The sequence below is a fragment of the Dipodomys spectabilis genome, unplaced genomic scaffold (genome assembly GCF_019054845.1).
Source record: "Dipodomys spectabilis isolate Male_0828 unplaced genomic scaffold, ASM1905484v1 ptg000054l, whole genome shotgun sequence".
Lineage (NCBI taxonomy): Eukaryota > Metazoa > Chordata > Mammalia > Rodentia > Heteromyidae > Dipodomys > Dipodomys spectabilis.
Genome location: NW_024870731.1, coordinates 25,293,508 through 25,309,289, shown reverse-complemented (window position 1 = coordinate 25,309,289; position 15,782 = coordinate 25,293,508). Strand labels below are relative to the sequence as shown.

The following is a 15,782-nucleotide window of genomic DNA, read 5'->3' as shown; positions in this document are numbered from 1 at the left end:
AAAAAGCAACTTGATATCCAGTGGTATTCAACCTAGCATATTGTAAAGCAGCCTGACCAAACACACTGAATACAATATGTATAAATGTTTAGAGTCGTGCTGGGTCTGAGTATTATGAATCAGGACCATCCAGCCAGATGCATGATCAGAATATCCAATTAATTACAAATAATATGAAAAAGTCCTTAATCACTTAACAAATACTTTTTGCTATTATTCATTCTAAGCACATACGTAAAGCTGTTTATTTCATAATTTTCACACTCCATATTTCCTGTAGTAGATCGGACATGATGGTGATACTTAGAAGCAAGATCATGAAGTCCTCAAAATCAAGCTTATTTTCTGTGTGATAATCAAGTTCAGAGAGGATGTCTTGGTAGTTTGGCTTGGTTTCTTGTTTCTGTGAGAAGAAAGGATAAATGAGATCCTAATTGGTTATATAAACCTTAGGTTTAGAGAGCCGGCTATTAATAATCATAACACAGCATAGGTGGTTACCTATACTACCACTCAGGTACTGTGTGTAAAATCTTCTCATGGCTCATGTTGTTGAATCCTTATGTGGCCTTTTGAATATGCCCTGTTATTATCCCCAGTCTACAGAAGGCCCAGCAGAAGTTAGTAAGAAGTAACTCACTCCCAAGCTAAGCAGGTTTTAGGGTGGAGCCAAGATCTGTAGCCTTGTCTCCCTGAGTCTAAAACTCATGCTCTATAAACTATAAAATAGTTTTCTTTTCCTTGAATGTTGTCAGACTTTCAAACTAGAGAGGTGATAATTCTTTGTGTGTTCATCTGAATGCTGAGATGATCCAGAAATTGAAAATAAACTATGCTAAAAAAAAGCCTGCTGCTTTGGAAGTTTGTTCAGCATTTAGCATATAAGTCAAATCTAAGTTCATAGTCAGCATAAACAGATTGAAAGAAACATCTGACTAACGCATACATGGAGAGACTTTTCAGTTTCGAACCACAGCTTGGAGCCATGACATTAAAAACACAAAGGTCGCTTCTTTCACTCTAATGCTGAGCTGTGTTGGCATTTAGTTCAACTCCAAATGCCCCCCATGTGCCAGTTGTACAAATTCATTGTGCAACGATCAAGGCACTTTTGGAATGATAGTACATCTTCTTACAGGCTGAGACCCATCCTTGTTTTTCTAGGTTGGCCTCTGGAGATTATTGCATTAGTGAGGACCAAGGGAGCTCTTGCCTCTTCCCTTCAAAACAGACAGAGTCAGGTTGCAAGATAAAGAGGGGGCTTTACTTGTGCTTTGGTACTACTGCCTGAAATGTTTCAGACACATGTAGCTCTGTCCTCTCTCTGTGTTCTGCATGTTATAAGATCACAGAATTGACCAATGTCTACTTCAATCACCTTGTGTTTGTATTGCCTTAGTCATACACCTAAGTGCCAGTTTTAGCAATGGCTACTAAAATCCTCCATATTGTGTAATTGTGCTTAGGCCTGTAAGAAAGGAGATGTTCCTTTAGGCTCCATGCCTCAGCCAAAAGATGTGGCAAACTTTACCAGAGATGCCTGTGCTGTAGTGGGAAGCCATCCAGTTAGGAACGAAGTGGACTTCTCCTGCCTTTTGCCGTTGAGTTCTACACATGCACCTGCCTCCTGCCCCATAGAATGTTACAAGGCAGGACTGTTGAGCTAGAGAAGCATTCTGCCACTATTACTGTACATGTTTGTCAAGAAAAATTAACTCACTATTGACCCTGAGAATGCTTTGGGATGAACTGCTTTCTCAAGTCCTCTGAAATATGGCTTTGCTTCCTGGTGCCTCTGACCTTGATCAGAGGGAAGGATTACATTTAAGCTTAGGTATGTCCATTGTAGAAATTGACTCCCTTTCTTGGGTTTAGGCTACATTGAAGGATGTGGGGGATGACATATCTTTCCTAATGCCTGGTTTTAATTTTGTAGTCTCTCATGTTCTCAGAGAGGTGATAAGTTACATGAAGACATTATTTCTACTCAGCCTTCATTTCATGCATTGCAAAGCCCTCTGAAGATTTTCTGAACCACCAGGTAGGTAAGGGGCCTTCTTTTCCCCCCATTTATTTTGCCATATGTTATAAGATTTGTTCACATCTTCTTTCTTTAAAGACTTCCCAGTAGGTTTTCTTTCTTGGCTAATTCTGACTGATATTTTTGCCTAAAAGGTTTTCCTTAACACATTCCTTTATATAACATTTAGAATATATTTTTAAAATGTAAATATAATCCTTTACCCTATTATCCAATGATGACTAAACCTTATTAAAACTTTCCTTTCCAGTCATTTCTGGGTATGTCATACTATAAAAGATCTCTCTCACAGATACACATACATACATTTTTCTAATAATCATAGATTCATAGAAAATTGTAGTGTTGACCCAGCTCCTAACAGTGAATGACATCTTACCTGTCTGGCATTCCTGCGAAATACATATATGTATATATATTGAGAGCATAATCACCTTTTCAATATCTCAGAATATACATAGCATCTTTGAGAGATCCTCTATATTTTTTATTGCTCTTCTAATGAACAAATATTGGTAACTGAGGCTTGCATGAAGCCTTCTGTTATTCTTACATACTCCCCCTAGGCGATTATTTCCTAGACTGTGAGCGAGCACCTATGAATGCTAATGGGATGGAATGAAATTTTAGAAGTTAGGAGAATAAATATTAAAGAAGAATTAATTAATAAATATTAAAGAATTTCTTAATTATTTTTGCTATAATCTTCCACTTTTTCCCCCTAAACTCACATTTAGAATATGTTTAAAAATACCTTATAAAATAAATTTATCCGGGTATAAAGAAAATGCAAAGAAAAAGTTGAAAATGAATGAGACTGGAGGCAGGTGTGGGAAAAAATATTGAGGATAGTATTCAAATCTCTGGAGCTTGAGAAGTGTACTTGTAGGTGATTTGGGTTATTTCCCTGAGGCCCATGCTATGTATGTCCTGTCTGAAACCTGCCAATCCTTGTTTGTGCATTTGAATTGCAGATCTTTCTTCTGACCTCTTAACACACATGTCTTGTGGCAGTGTGAGTGTCTCACTTGACATTTCATGGCAATTGAAAACATGTCATCCAATAGTTGTCTAAGGGGGTTATAACTTAACATGTCTATTTATGTGTACATCGCCTGTTGATCAGAGTCATCCTTTATTATTTCCCTCCATCTCACCTACTTCTTTCTCCAAGAGTCAGATAGTTTCCTATTTCTCTTGTCACATCCAGTGAGTGTTACGATTGTATTCATCCACCATTCACTTCTTTTTTTCCATTCATCTGTCCTTCTGCCCATAGCCCCACCCTCATCCCATTCCAGACATGTTTCAACTTCCTGAAATTCATCTTGGTTTAACTGTCTGTTATTTGTTCAAAGAGGTTTATTCCATTAAGCTCCATTCCTGCATATACCATATTTTAGTCAACTTGATCATGCATATGTGCATATGACCATGTGTGTGTTCATGTGAGAATTTATATTGTAGTGTCACAGCTGCAGATGAGAGAAAGCATGTCTTTCTGGGTCTGGCTTCATTCACTTTTTTGAAGCATCCCTTTCCCTCCACCCCTTCCCAACTCAAATCTGCTTGCTCTCCATTCTATTCCTGTTCTAGTAATGAGACTGATGCTTTTCCCCTTAGTCAGAAACTGGCATGCCACAATTTGCTCTCCTCATCCTTCAACTCCCACAGCCAATCAATTGTCACATTCAGTTCCTTGTTTTCTAACTTTCCCTCATATTTGTTTCCCTCCATCTTTTGTTTGGTTGCTTCTCCATAACACTCCTTTCTTTCCTGTCCCTTTACATTACCCCATTCTGTTCTCTGTGCTACACTTGGTGTCATTTCTTCGATTTGGACTTCGCATTTCTGGCTTTGACGTCTTCTCAAGGTATGGCTGTATAAGATGACTTCCCCAGATGCCTGCAGCCCCATCTCCCATCACGTCTTATTCCTACTCCTTCTTACTGGGGACTCATCTCCCTGGTCATGGACCTACAACTAGCTTTTGCATATGCTGCTCATGTTATTTGGATGCCATCCTTGTCTCTTTTCCTTGTTTAATCAATCTTAATTCTACTTTAATTTCCTAGGACTCTAGACCACTTGCCCCAAGGTGTCTCTGCTTTACTCTTGCACTGCATGCTCTGCTCTTTTATGGTTTGGAACATTGTTGATGGCTTTTCCAACAGATCTTTTTACTCGATTGTTAGCATGTTCACTGCACTATGCCCAGTGTTCTGCTCACTGTGTGGCATCCAGTAGGACATTTTTTTGCTTCTTGGTGAGGTCGTTCATAATCATATAGGTTAATGCTCTTACGGCTATGAAATTCCTGAATTGGGTTTGCAGCAGGTTTTTGGCAGTAGCTTTTCCAAGTTTTCCATCAGGGTCAGAAAAGTTTCTGTAAATCAGAGCAGCAGTGGTCATAGCCTTCTCCAGATCTGAGCCCTTCTTCAAAGCTATAAGAGAAGAAAAACACAGTGAAGTATCTTATGGTAAAATAACCCTTTTCCCAGATATGGGGCTATGTCTTCTGGGGGAACTATGGGGAGCTTTGGGGAACAGATCTGGAAGGTGGGACCCAGCTAGGACCTGGCCTTGGGCTCTTCACGCTCATCAGAGAGTAGGAAACAGGCATGTTTGATCCTGCATCTTTAAATCATGGAGAACAGAAGGTCCTGTGGTAGCCTTAAGAACTGATACGACCTCAGGCAAATGCATCACCCCACTAAATTTTGTTTTGTTCTGAGCTGTAATTTCACTCAGTTGTTCATGAAATATTTATGGAATATTATCTATGTTTTGGGTTCAAATTTTGATATTCAGGATACCTCAGGTCATAAAGACCTACCCTGTGGCAATGGTATTATGGGTTAGCAGTAACATCATTTCATGCAAGAATGATAACATAGAAGGTCAGCCAACATAAAGTATTTATGTTGTTGTTGTTGTTATTTGTTTGTGTGTAGGTTTCTTCTTAAAGTACTGAGGATAGATTTACAGCTTTGCTCTTGTCAAGTTCTCTACCACCTGAGACCCCCCCACCCCCGCACCGGTCCTTTTCGATTTTAGTTTATTTTTCAGATAAGGTATCACTATCTTTTGCCCAAGTTCACTTTGAACATGGGATCCTCTTGACTCTACCTCCCAAGTAGGTGAAATTACAGGCATATGCTACTATGCCTAGTTCAGAGGCCTTTTAATATAATGGTGAATGAAACCACTGATGTGATCTCTCCTCAATATGTCATATGATCTAGGAGTGAAATCAGCAAAAAAGGAAACATATATATATATATATATATATATATATATAAGTACATATGAATTTATTAAGTACTGTTCTTTTATCATTTGTCTTACATATCATGTTATGTATAATTTGTTTTATTTATTGGCGAGGATGAGTTATCCAGATCTCCCCCCGCCCCACAACCACACATTTTCCTGCCTTAATATTGACACTGATTTTTATTTTAGTCATTTTGATAAGTATGAAGTTATATCTCAATATGGCTTTAGTTTCTATTCTTAATAACTATGGTGTTAGAAATCTTTCCACATGCTTAACTATCATATGGATAGCTTTGCTGAGGAAATGTCTGTTCAGGTATATTCATGGCTTTCCATTTTCTGATTGAAAAATGCAAAGCTGTGAGCTTTGAGAATTCTGAACCTACTTAACATAGAAGTAGGTGACCGATTATGAGATTTGCAAATATTTTCTCTTATTCTGAAAACTGTATTTTTTATCTACATAGTGTGTATGTATATATGTGTGTGTGTGTGTATGTGTGTGTGTGTGTGTGTGTGTGTGTATTTGCTGGTCCTTGGTCCTGGGGCTTGAACTCAGGCCTGGGTGCTGTTCCTAAGCTTATTTGATCAAGGTTAGCCCTCTACCACTTGAACCACAGTTCTGCTCCTGGCTTTTTTTTCTTGGTTTGTTAGTTGGAGATAAGAAGCTCTCTGAATTTCCTATCAGGCAGACTGTCCTTCAGTTCCAATCCTCAGATCTCAGTCTCCTGTGTAGCTAGGATTACAGGCATGAGCCTCAGGAGCCTGGCTCATGATGGGGGTCTTATAAGGAGAAATGTTTTTTGCTTTTGTAATTTGAGCCAATTAATTAATTAATTAATAATCAAGAATAACTAGGTAGGTTTGAGGCTTACGTTGCTGGAAGAGAGCAATCACTGGCTAGCTGCTGGGTGTGCTCTGTAGAGGAGGGAGTAGATTTCAGGCTTTGAGAGAGTTTGCGCTAGTATAGACACCTTGCTTTGTTGCTGTGTGTGTATCAGATGCCTTTCAAGCACAACCACATTTAATGCTTCCTAAAATCTACCGAGGTAAAGGTGGGTTTTATTTAAGTCTCATCTTTACATATTTGAGAGTCATAAGGTCATATTGTTAAAAAGTGAGAAGAATATTTTGAAGGGTCTGTCTGACTTCAAAGCCCACAGGAAGTTAAGCTACATTAGAATTTGTCTTTGCAAGATCATCTCATGGTGTTCGTAGAATCCAGACATTTCCCAGCCCTCCACCGCCCTCCATTAGCCAACTTCCATCCTTCTTCTGCATCTCTTTCTCTTAAAAAAAAAAAAGCCCACAACAAACAGCATGCATCTTTCTCTGAATATAAAATAGCATATGGTCAGGGTAAAAACAGAGCTTGAAAAAAATGTTTAAAGTAAAAGAAAACAAAGAGCTCTGTTTGTCCTACCAATACAGGTGGTAATTTTGGAAGATTTATGGTTTGGCTCTTTGCTTCATAGACCCAGCAGGTTGCCCCCTTACTTTTCCACTGTCTGCCTGGTTAGACTTATGAACTAGCATGTGGAAACAAAGATTGCTGTTTCTCTTTGGGCATCTTTCATTCACTTTCTTGAAGACAAAATGAGTGGGGTGAGGCGGTGGCTCATCCAACCACTTCCTGTTGTCCCCTACAACCTCATTTCCATGTACATTCTATCATCCAATCAGTATAGGTCCTGTTCTAGTTTGGGGTGTAGAAGCCTGAATTGAAGTAAAAGAATGATCTCTGACTTTGTGGAACTTACGTTCTTGTGGATAAAAGCAGTGAAAGATTTGAAAGCTCATATTCTGTGTGCCATCCATTCCTTCCTGAAGGGTGTGTGTGTGAGTAATTCAACTCTTTTAACTCTGTCAGTTCTTTAAGGTAGGTCCAGTCTACTGATGGGGAAACTGAGGCAAGAGAGATTAAAGTAGCTTACCCAAAGCCATAGACACCCAGTGTCATTCCTCATTCTGATGCACATTATCTCTAGATGTTGTTTTTCAGGCAGTGATATCGGCAGTACTTTTTTCCAAACCCCAAGATGACAGTTCTGCTGTCTCTTAAACATAACCTCTTCATGAACCATACACTGAAGCCTGGTGCTGAGAATGGTGGGGTGGGAGGAGGTAAGGGTGATTGGTGATGGCTTTTGTTACAAATCCTCCTCTAGCTCCCAGACAGAGAAGTTATGTTGCTAATGTACTGCAACAAATCTAAAAACATCTGAAATTTTGTAAATAAACAGAAGTTATAGACCTGTTGCATCATGAATGTAACAGTAATTTTTTAATCAAGATGGAGATTTGGTTAGATAAAAATATTAGCCGGGTACTGGTGGCTCAAACCTTTAATCCTAGCTACTCAGGAGGCTGAAATCTGAGGATTGCAGTTCAAAGCCAGCACTGGCAGGAAAGTCCTTGAGACTTATCTCCAATTAACCACCAGAAAAGCAGAAGTGGAGCTGTGGCTCAAAGTGGTAGAGCACTAGCCTTGAGCAAAAAGCTCAGGGACAGTGCCCAGGTCTCAAGTTCAAGCCCCACGAATGACCAGAAAAAAAAAAAGTATTAGTTGTCAGTTATATCTCCTGCAGAGACTGAGCCAGTCATTTTGGAGGAAGACCACCTATAAGGTTTGGTTGGGCTTGTAACTTTATACATGTTAGGCCACCTAGTTTGGAATAAGTATGATCCAAGTAAACTCTAAAGATATTTTATCTACACAATTGAATTTCAAGGGCAAATTGCCTCACTTTCAGAGTTGACCACATTGTCTTTTCACCCAATCAACAAGATCAGCTGGGAGTGGATCACATCCTGAGTTTCACTGAATATTTATGAGTCAGGTGCTTTTACAATCCTGCTCCGGATATCCAGAGATTGCTTGCTGTTCACTGAGAAGCAACTGGATACAGAATTAGGAGTCAGGGGATCCATCGTCTTAATTTAGCTCTGCCTTTAATGAGAGGTCTAAATTCGGGCAAGCTAATTCCTATCTGTGGACCTCAGTTCCCAAATCTTTCAAAAGAGCTTCCTGAATGTTTGATGGTTTATCCGCAGGTTCCTTCCATCAACTGGCGTTCCTTAATGTCCTAGAATTTTTAACTCTTGGCGTGCTGTCGTGGTAGAAGAGAGACACATGCATCCTCATCATCCCATGCCTTACCTTTTATTGAAGCCAGTTGCTTGGATATTGATATGCTGCCGACAAAACAAAAGAAATGTAATGATTTGGGGGAATTTGGGAGATGGTAGTAGCATCTAAAGCAAAACAATACAATGATTTAAAATTATTGTTTGTTTAGAAGATAATCAGTGAACACCCTAGTGGAATAGTCTTTTGTTTGGCAAAAATCCTTTGTTCTTTTGACACATTGTAAAGGAATGCCTAGCTAAGCCCACACATGCCCGTAGGGAACCATGTGGCCTAGTTTTCTCAACTGAGAACAGAGTAGAGGAGATAGGCTCACTTCCAGGCAAGCTTCTCCAGGCTCTTCCAGCTAGGATAGAAATTATCAGGAAGACTTTTGGGGCTACTTGTAGAAGATAACGAGGCTTCAGTTTCTTTAGTGTTTTTCATTATGTTGTTGCTGTTAGTGATGGTCATGGGGCTTGAACTCAGGGCTTGGGTTCTGTTCCTGAGCCTTTTTTGCTCAAAGCTAGCATTTTACTATGTTGAGCCACAATTCCACTTCTTGTCTTCTGGTGGAGATAAGAACCTCATGGAGGACTTGCCTGCCCAGGCTGGCATAGAACCGTGATCCTCAGATCTCAGCCTCCTCAGTAGCTAGGATTACAGGCATGAGCCACCAATGCCTGGCTGAGTATGCTATTTTTATATGTACCATACAATATGCTTTTATCATGTTTAACCCTTATCACCTTCTCCTTCCCTTTTTCCCTTTCATTGTCCCCACTGTTTTATAATCATGTATTATGATTATAATTTAGCCTTTTAATCATGTATTATTATTATTTAGCTTTCAATTCCATATATTAACAAAAATATTATACTTGTCTTTTTAATTTTATCATCTTTAAGTAGTTGTATGAAGGGGTTTCAATTTGATTACAACGCATCTTGATTAACATCCCTTCCACCATTCTCCCCCATCTCTCCCAGCCCAACCGCCCATAAATCATTGTCACACATGTACATTAAATTGTATGGCTGCGTTTGCCCACCCTTCCTCTCTCTATTCACTTGTCTCTCCTCCCTTGTTCTTGCTCCTCCTGACATATTTCAACTTCCTGGTGTTTATTTTGTTAAACTATATTAGTTGTTCGGAGGAGTTACACCATTGCATTCCTCCCTTGAAAATACTGTAATTTAGACAATATGTTTATAGATGTACGCACATGTCCCCGTACATATTTTCATATGTATTTGTAATGGTATGTGTCTTTCTGATCTCATACAACATGATCATTTCCAGTTCCATCTATTTCTCAAAGCTTGCATGATTTTTCCACCACAAGACAGTTGTCCAGAAAGCCAATAGGCACAATAAAACTTGGACACACATTTTTTTCCTAAAAGGAAATTTGAGGCTTCAGATCCGGTTGTGGCCTTGCAAGTAGCGGCATGAATGCCTTTTTCTCACTTGAAGAATGAGGAAGCAGACTCTGAGAAGTGTTAGGCCCTTCATAATCTTGGCAAGCCCCTCTTGATTTTCTGAAACCTCTGCACAATTATTGTCTGCTCTAGAATAAAGGATAGGCTGTCTTTTTACTTTTCATAATGTGCATTTGCAACGTGGTCTGTGTTGCTTTCTGTCTGATTGATTTTCTGCCAGCGCTATGCAGTGTATCCTCAGATGTCCTGCTGTCTGGCAGAGGATCTGGCACATGTTAGTTGTTTGATGCATGGTTTTGGCACTAACGTTGATCTACTAAATAGAATTACGTGATAAAGATGACCTTTTCCATTGATGAAACCAAATTTTACACATTTAAATAATATGAAATAATTTCTCTCTGGGATGGATCATTCAGAAGTAATATGATGTACAGTTAAAATCATTCCTGAGTTTGATTACCAAATGTTTCTTTCAGGGCAACCAAAGATATTTGTGGTAATTGAATTTCTTTACAGTTTAGAGTCAAAGCTGCAATTTTCTTTTCTCTTTGCTTTTTCCAATGTAATTTAAAGCTAGATTTGGATAGTTAATAGGCACCAAACCTTTGATATCTCAGTTACAAAACTGTTGACATGAATTCTGGAAACTGACCTACAAACATTTAAATGAACTTCAGTTAAAGAAAGAGATAAGTTCTACTGACCTTTTGGGCATTTTCCTAGGCACTAAAGTGGATGCTTGGGCTGCAGAAGGACTGGACCCCCCTTCTGACTGGATTGCTTGGTCCTGGGTGCTGTGTATACAGCCTCCCATACTCTAGTCTCTGGTTGTGTGTTTGCCCTTCCTAAGCAACAGTCACTAGTCCAGTGTTATTATTGTCATTCATTCCATGGCAACTCCACAATGGAACTCTTGGAAGAACTTCCCCCCTGTGTTTTTATACATAGGCATCTAATCACTCATGAGTTTAATAAATGTTTGAGGTCCACTGTGGGTTAGATGCTAGACAAACTGTTAAAGACACAGCAGTAAGAGCAGACCCAGATCCTGATCTCAGAGTCTAATGGGATGACTGATCTTAGTCAAGCAGTCAAACAAAATGTCATACTTTTGTATAGTGCTATGCAAGGTGCCATGAAATTGTCATTTGTCAGGGAGCTCAGTGAAGCGTCCCTAGGGAGGTGATGACTGTTGATATATAGGAGTTAACCAGATAAAAGACCACAGGGGACAGCCTATGCCAAGCCTTGTGGCAAGAAGGAGTGTCGTGATCACAGAAAGAAGGCTGCTGTGACTGAGAGGAGATTGTAGTGCAAGCTGAGACTGAAGAACAGACATGGTGGTAGATACGCAGGCGCTGACAGATCACAGTGATGAATACTTAAACCAGTTTTTAGTACTTTTAAAATTGTTTTTGGGTTCTAGGTAAGGAGGTTAATAAAGTCACCTGTACATTTTGGAAAGAGCCACCCAGCTTCAGTGTGAGGAGTGGTTTAGAGAGGTTAGACAAGGCACCAGGTGAGTGGCTATTTCATTGTAGATTAGACATCTTTCTATAAAACCTGGATGATGTATCAACTCCTCCAAAAGCATCTGATTCAGAGAAGATATTCCAAGGATTACTTCAGTCACCAGTGAGCTGATAAGTGATGATAATGGTGGTTCTGATAATGGTGGAGGTAGTGGTGATGATAGTGGTGGTCGTAATTATGCTGAAGAGGGCAGTGGTGGTAATGGAAGATAAATACTGGGAATCTGAACTTATTTATAATATCCTAGGACTGAAATAAAGCCGATATTCTTCAAGATATGTACATTTCAATAAGCAATAATAGGTTATTTTTCCCCTACACCAGAATCTCCTCATATAATGGATCACTTTGTTTGTTTACCTACAGTATCAAACCATTGGGCAAACAACAAAATCCTCCATCAGTCAACCCGGTCCTTAGGCAATGTGAGTGCAGTACAGAGTGTCCTAAGCAGGTGCCAATGTGGAGACAGAAGTGTGTAGATGTCAGACAGGGGTTGGACCAGGACTTCATGTGGATTTATTGACAAGGACACAAGACTACCCACCCAAAGGTCAGAACAATGACATCATGGTATGCTGGCTGCAGGCTGTGCAAGATTAGTACAGTATTAATGACACCTGGGGGGCCCTGGAAACTACCTGAGAGAGAGAAAAAAGTCATCCAGGGGACCTGTGTTTTTAGCAGGCTTGCTGTCACACTTGGGTTCTTTGCTATGCATTCCATTCAGCACAGATCAGTTAGGAGCAAAAGGAATGGAGTCTAAACCTCTTGCTTTTCCTTGTTTGGCTTGTGCTTGCTTGCTTTATTGACTTATTTATTTATTCTGGTGCAAAGTTCTTTACTGAAGGATCTGGAAGTGCTTTGGGAACTTAAGCACTGTTTGGGATATGCAAAACTTATACATACAGTGCACTCATTCTCATTCTTGAAGTAGCCAGTTGGTACTTAAGAGTCATTAGAGGGGGCAAATGCCACTAAGTTGGTGGTCATGATGTCATGAAAAGAGTCCTTCTCCCCTTTTAACCCTAGGAGAAACAGTGTATGTGGACACAACTTCTCACTCAATATGACTATATAAACTTATGCATTTGGAGACTAGTACTGTGCTTGATGGTTGTTTATTTTCATTCTCCATGGCCATTACAAATAAAAATTGTCATCATTTACAAATGATGGTATTCACACTTAGAGGGCTTAAATTTCTTGTCCAAAATCCTAACGTTAATAAATAGATAAGCCTAGATTAAAACTGAAAGCCCTTGGATTTCCATCCTGATGTTCCTTTTATTACGAAGCTCTGCCTGTCAGCATACAAGTGGATTTTATTTGCTTGATCTATTCACCTGCTGAGGGGCATCTAGGTTGAGTCCACATCTTGGCTATGGTAAACAATGCTGCAATGAACATGGTTGAACTAGGAGCTTTAGTGTGGCCTGGTTTGTATCAGTTGGATAAATTCCAGCAGTGGAATTGTTCGGTTATAGGGAAGCTCTAAGTTTAATTCTTGAAGAACCTCCATACTGCTTTCCAGAGTGGCTGAAAAAGTTTACATTCCCACCAAGAATGTAGTAGCATTCTTTTTTGGCCACATCTCCACTATCATCTGTTATTATTAGAATAGGAGACCAAGAAATCAACCCACAGACCTATAGCCACCTAATATTTGATAAGGGAGTGAAAAACTTAGATTGGAAGAAAGACAGCCTCTTCAATAAATGATGCTGTCAGAATTGGCTATCCACATGCAAAAAGCAAGCTAGACTCTTATATATCACCCTGCTCCAGAATCAATTCTAAATGGATTAAATCTCTCATTATAAGTGCAGAAACAATAGGGCTCTTAGGAATGGATCAAAACTCCCTGAGATCCAGAATCACAACAAATAAAAGCCTGGATAAATGGGATTGCATCAAACTGAAGAGTTTCTGCATGGCAAAGGACCTAGCTAACAAAATAAATAGAAATCCCACAGAATGGGAGATGATTTTTACCAGCTGTGCATCAGACAAGGGCCTCATTGCTAAATTACACTTAGAGCCCTCAAAATTAAACCCTCCAAAAACATGCCCTCAAAGAAACAACAACCCAATTAATAAATGGGCTAAAGAGACTCTTATCAGAAGAAGGAATAAGGATAGCTAGTGGACACATGAAGAAATTTTCAACATCTTTGGCCATGAAAGAAATGCAAACCAAAATAGCGAGAGTCTATTGGTTTTCATATTGCAAGGAGGTTTGAGTCTGCATTATTTGACTATCAAGAATATTACATTCCTTCTCACAGCTTATTAGCAATTTGGTTATCATTGGAGTACAACTCTGTAATAAATAAAATAAAATAAACTACAAGTACATACTGCAACATCAATGCCCTGCCAAGCTATTAAGCTGAATAAAGAATTCAGACGCAACAAAAAATATTCATGCTGTGTGATTCCATTTTTGTGCAGTTCACAAAACAAGCAAGACAAATGTATAGTAATGGAAGTTAAATAGCAGTTTTCTCTGGCCTGGACATTGTTTTAAAATAGCATAAAGGGATTTTCTGGGTGATGAAAATGTTTTAGGCCCTGATTTGGGATATGGTCACATGATACGTCCATACATAAGCTTATTTTATGTTAATAAAATTTGTTCACACTTCTGACAAGTGAAGTCACTTGAAGAATGATGATGAGGAAGTTGGAGTCACCAATTGAGGCCACTGTTGAGAAAAACATTGATCATACTCTTCCAGCAAATTCTGTTGTTCCACAGTCCAGGTGAGCACTTAGCTCAGCGAGGTCCACAGGGCTCTATTCTGGCCTTTAAGCACAGACTTTTCCCCTTCAAGGCAGAAATACCCCTAAGTCTCAGAAACTTAACTTCTGCAATCAATCCATTTTTAATTCTGTTAGGAAAGATATCCTTCTTTCTCCAATGGGAATTTGAGGGAATAATTTGGTTTGTCAAATTCTTCTTCAATTTTCTTGCCACATACCCCACTGAAAAAGCTCCAGAGTTGAGCTCAGTGCATTGGGATAAGTGTTATTGATTCTTATTCAGGGCCTAATCGAATTCTGTTATTCTATATCTAGCTCATTTCTCTTCCTGCAGTAGAAAAAGGAGGAGTTTTCTTTTCTATAGAGACAGCATCATATGACTCTGTGAAATGGCTCTAACTTTTAGATGATGGTGATTTTTGTTTGTTGGTTTATTTTGTGGTGCCAGTACTGGGGTTTGAACCTGGGATCTTGTGCTCTTGCTTGGCTTTCTGGCTCATGACTGGCGTTCTACCACTGGGGCCATGCTTCCAGTCCTAAATAGTGCTGTTACTAAAACTACTGGAGCTGGACCCTCCTGCCACTTACTGTTTACTTGGTTAATATGGCTGGCCAAAGGATGAAGCAGTACGAAGGAGAGCTAGATCTGCCTATAAAATCAGCCAAAATTTTATGTGCAGGAAACTCAAGGTTGTTCTGGAATAAATTTTATATCCTTCCAGTTGTTGAGTGTCTACCCAATGGTGGATGCTGATATGCTACAAGTTGTGTTTTTTTCCAATATTTAAAAATTGGGTTAACCCCTCTGTACAGCACTTTGACAATAATTCTGAAAAACAGAAAAAATGGTGGTAAAATACACACAAGTAAATGTTACCAATGTAACCATTTAAGTATATAATTCAGTGGCATTAAATATATTCTCAGTGCTTTGGGGTCCTTACTGCCTCTACTTCCAGAGCCCTTTCACACTAGAATTCTGCACTTGCTTACCACTAACTCCTTGTTCCTCTTCTCCTCAAGGCCCATATTCACAGTGCTGTCTCTTATCTCTGTGAATATGAGTGCTGTAGGCACTCACATATCTGAAATCAGACAGTATTTGATGTCTTACTAACTGGCTCATTTCATTTTAAATAATCTCCACCAGATTCCTCTATTATTGTAGTACATGTTGGAATTTCCTTTCTTTGTAAGAATGGGTGATATTCAATGGTATATACAAATGAACATATCCATATCAGAGTTTGTTGACCCACCCATCCAACAGTAGAATGCCAGGCTACTTTTACATTTTGCCTGTTATGACACTTGTATGAATATGACTATAAAAATATCTGTCCAAGTCCAGATTTTAATTTTTGTCTGGAGGAAGGGATGTATATCAAAAAGTGACCTTACAGGATCACAATAAATCTATTTTACATTTGTTTTAGGAGCTGCAATACCATCTCTCTGGTGCCTTTACCATTTGACATTGCTACCAGCAATACAGGAGGCTGGGTACTGTCTCTCAGCTCTTCAGCTCAAGGCTTGTGCTCTACCATTTGAGCCATAGCACCACTTCTGAGTTTTCTGCTTATGTGGTAC

General features: G+C 39.3%; 1 protein-coding gene across 1 annotated transcript; it reads right to left on the bottom strand.

The window, feature by feature from the left end:
* Window positions 1-244: 244 nt before the first annotated feature.
* Window positions 245-10,707, bottom strand: Sntn (sentan, cilia apical structure protein). The gene is made up of 4 exons (XM_042680296.1): window positions 10,598-10,707; window positions 8,481-8,515; window positions 4,346-4,485; window positions 245-403 (listed from the first exon to the last, which is right to left on the bottom strand). Exons 1-4 carry the CDS (start codon window positions 10,705-10,707, stop codon window positions 245-247), a joined length of 444 nt encoding a protein of 147 aa, XP_042536230.1.
* Window positions 10,708-15,782: the final 5,075 nt, after the last annotated feature.

Bases quoted from the DNA above. Each gene is read 5' to 3' on its own strand.
- Sntn (XM_042680296.1), bottom strand. From the start codon at position 10,707: ATGGGAGGCTGTATACACAGCACCCAGGACCAAGCAATCCAGTCAGAA. The intron at 8,516-10,597 runs GTCAGTAGAACT...TTTTGTCGGCAG, and splicing joins CCTAGGAAAATGCCCAAAAG to CATATCAATATCCAAGCAAC. The intron at 4,486-8,480 runs GTAAGGCATGGG...CTTCTCTTATAG, and splicing joins GCAACTGGCTTCAATAAAAG to CTTTGAAGAAGGGCTCAGAT.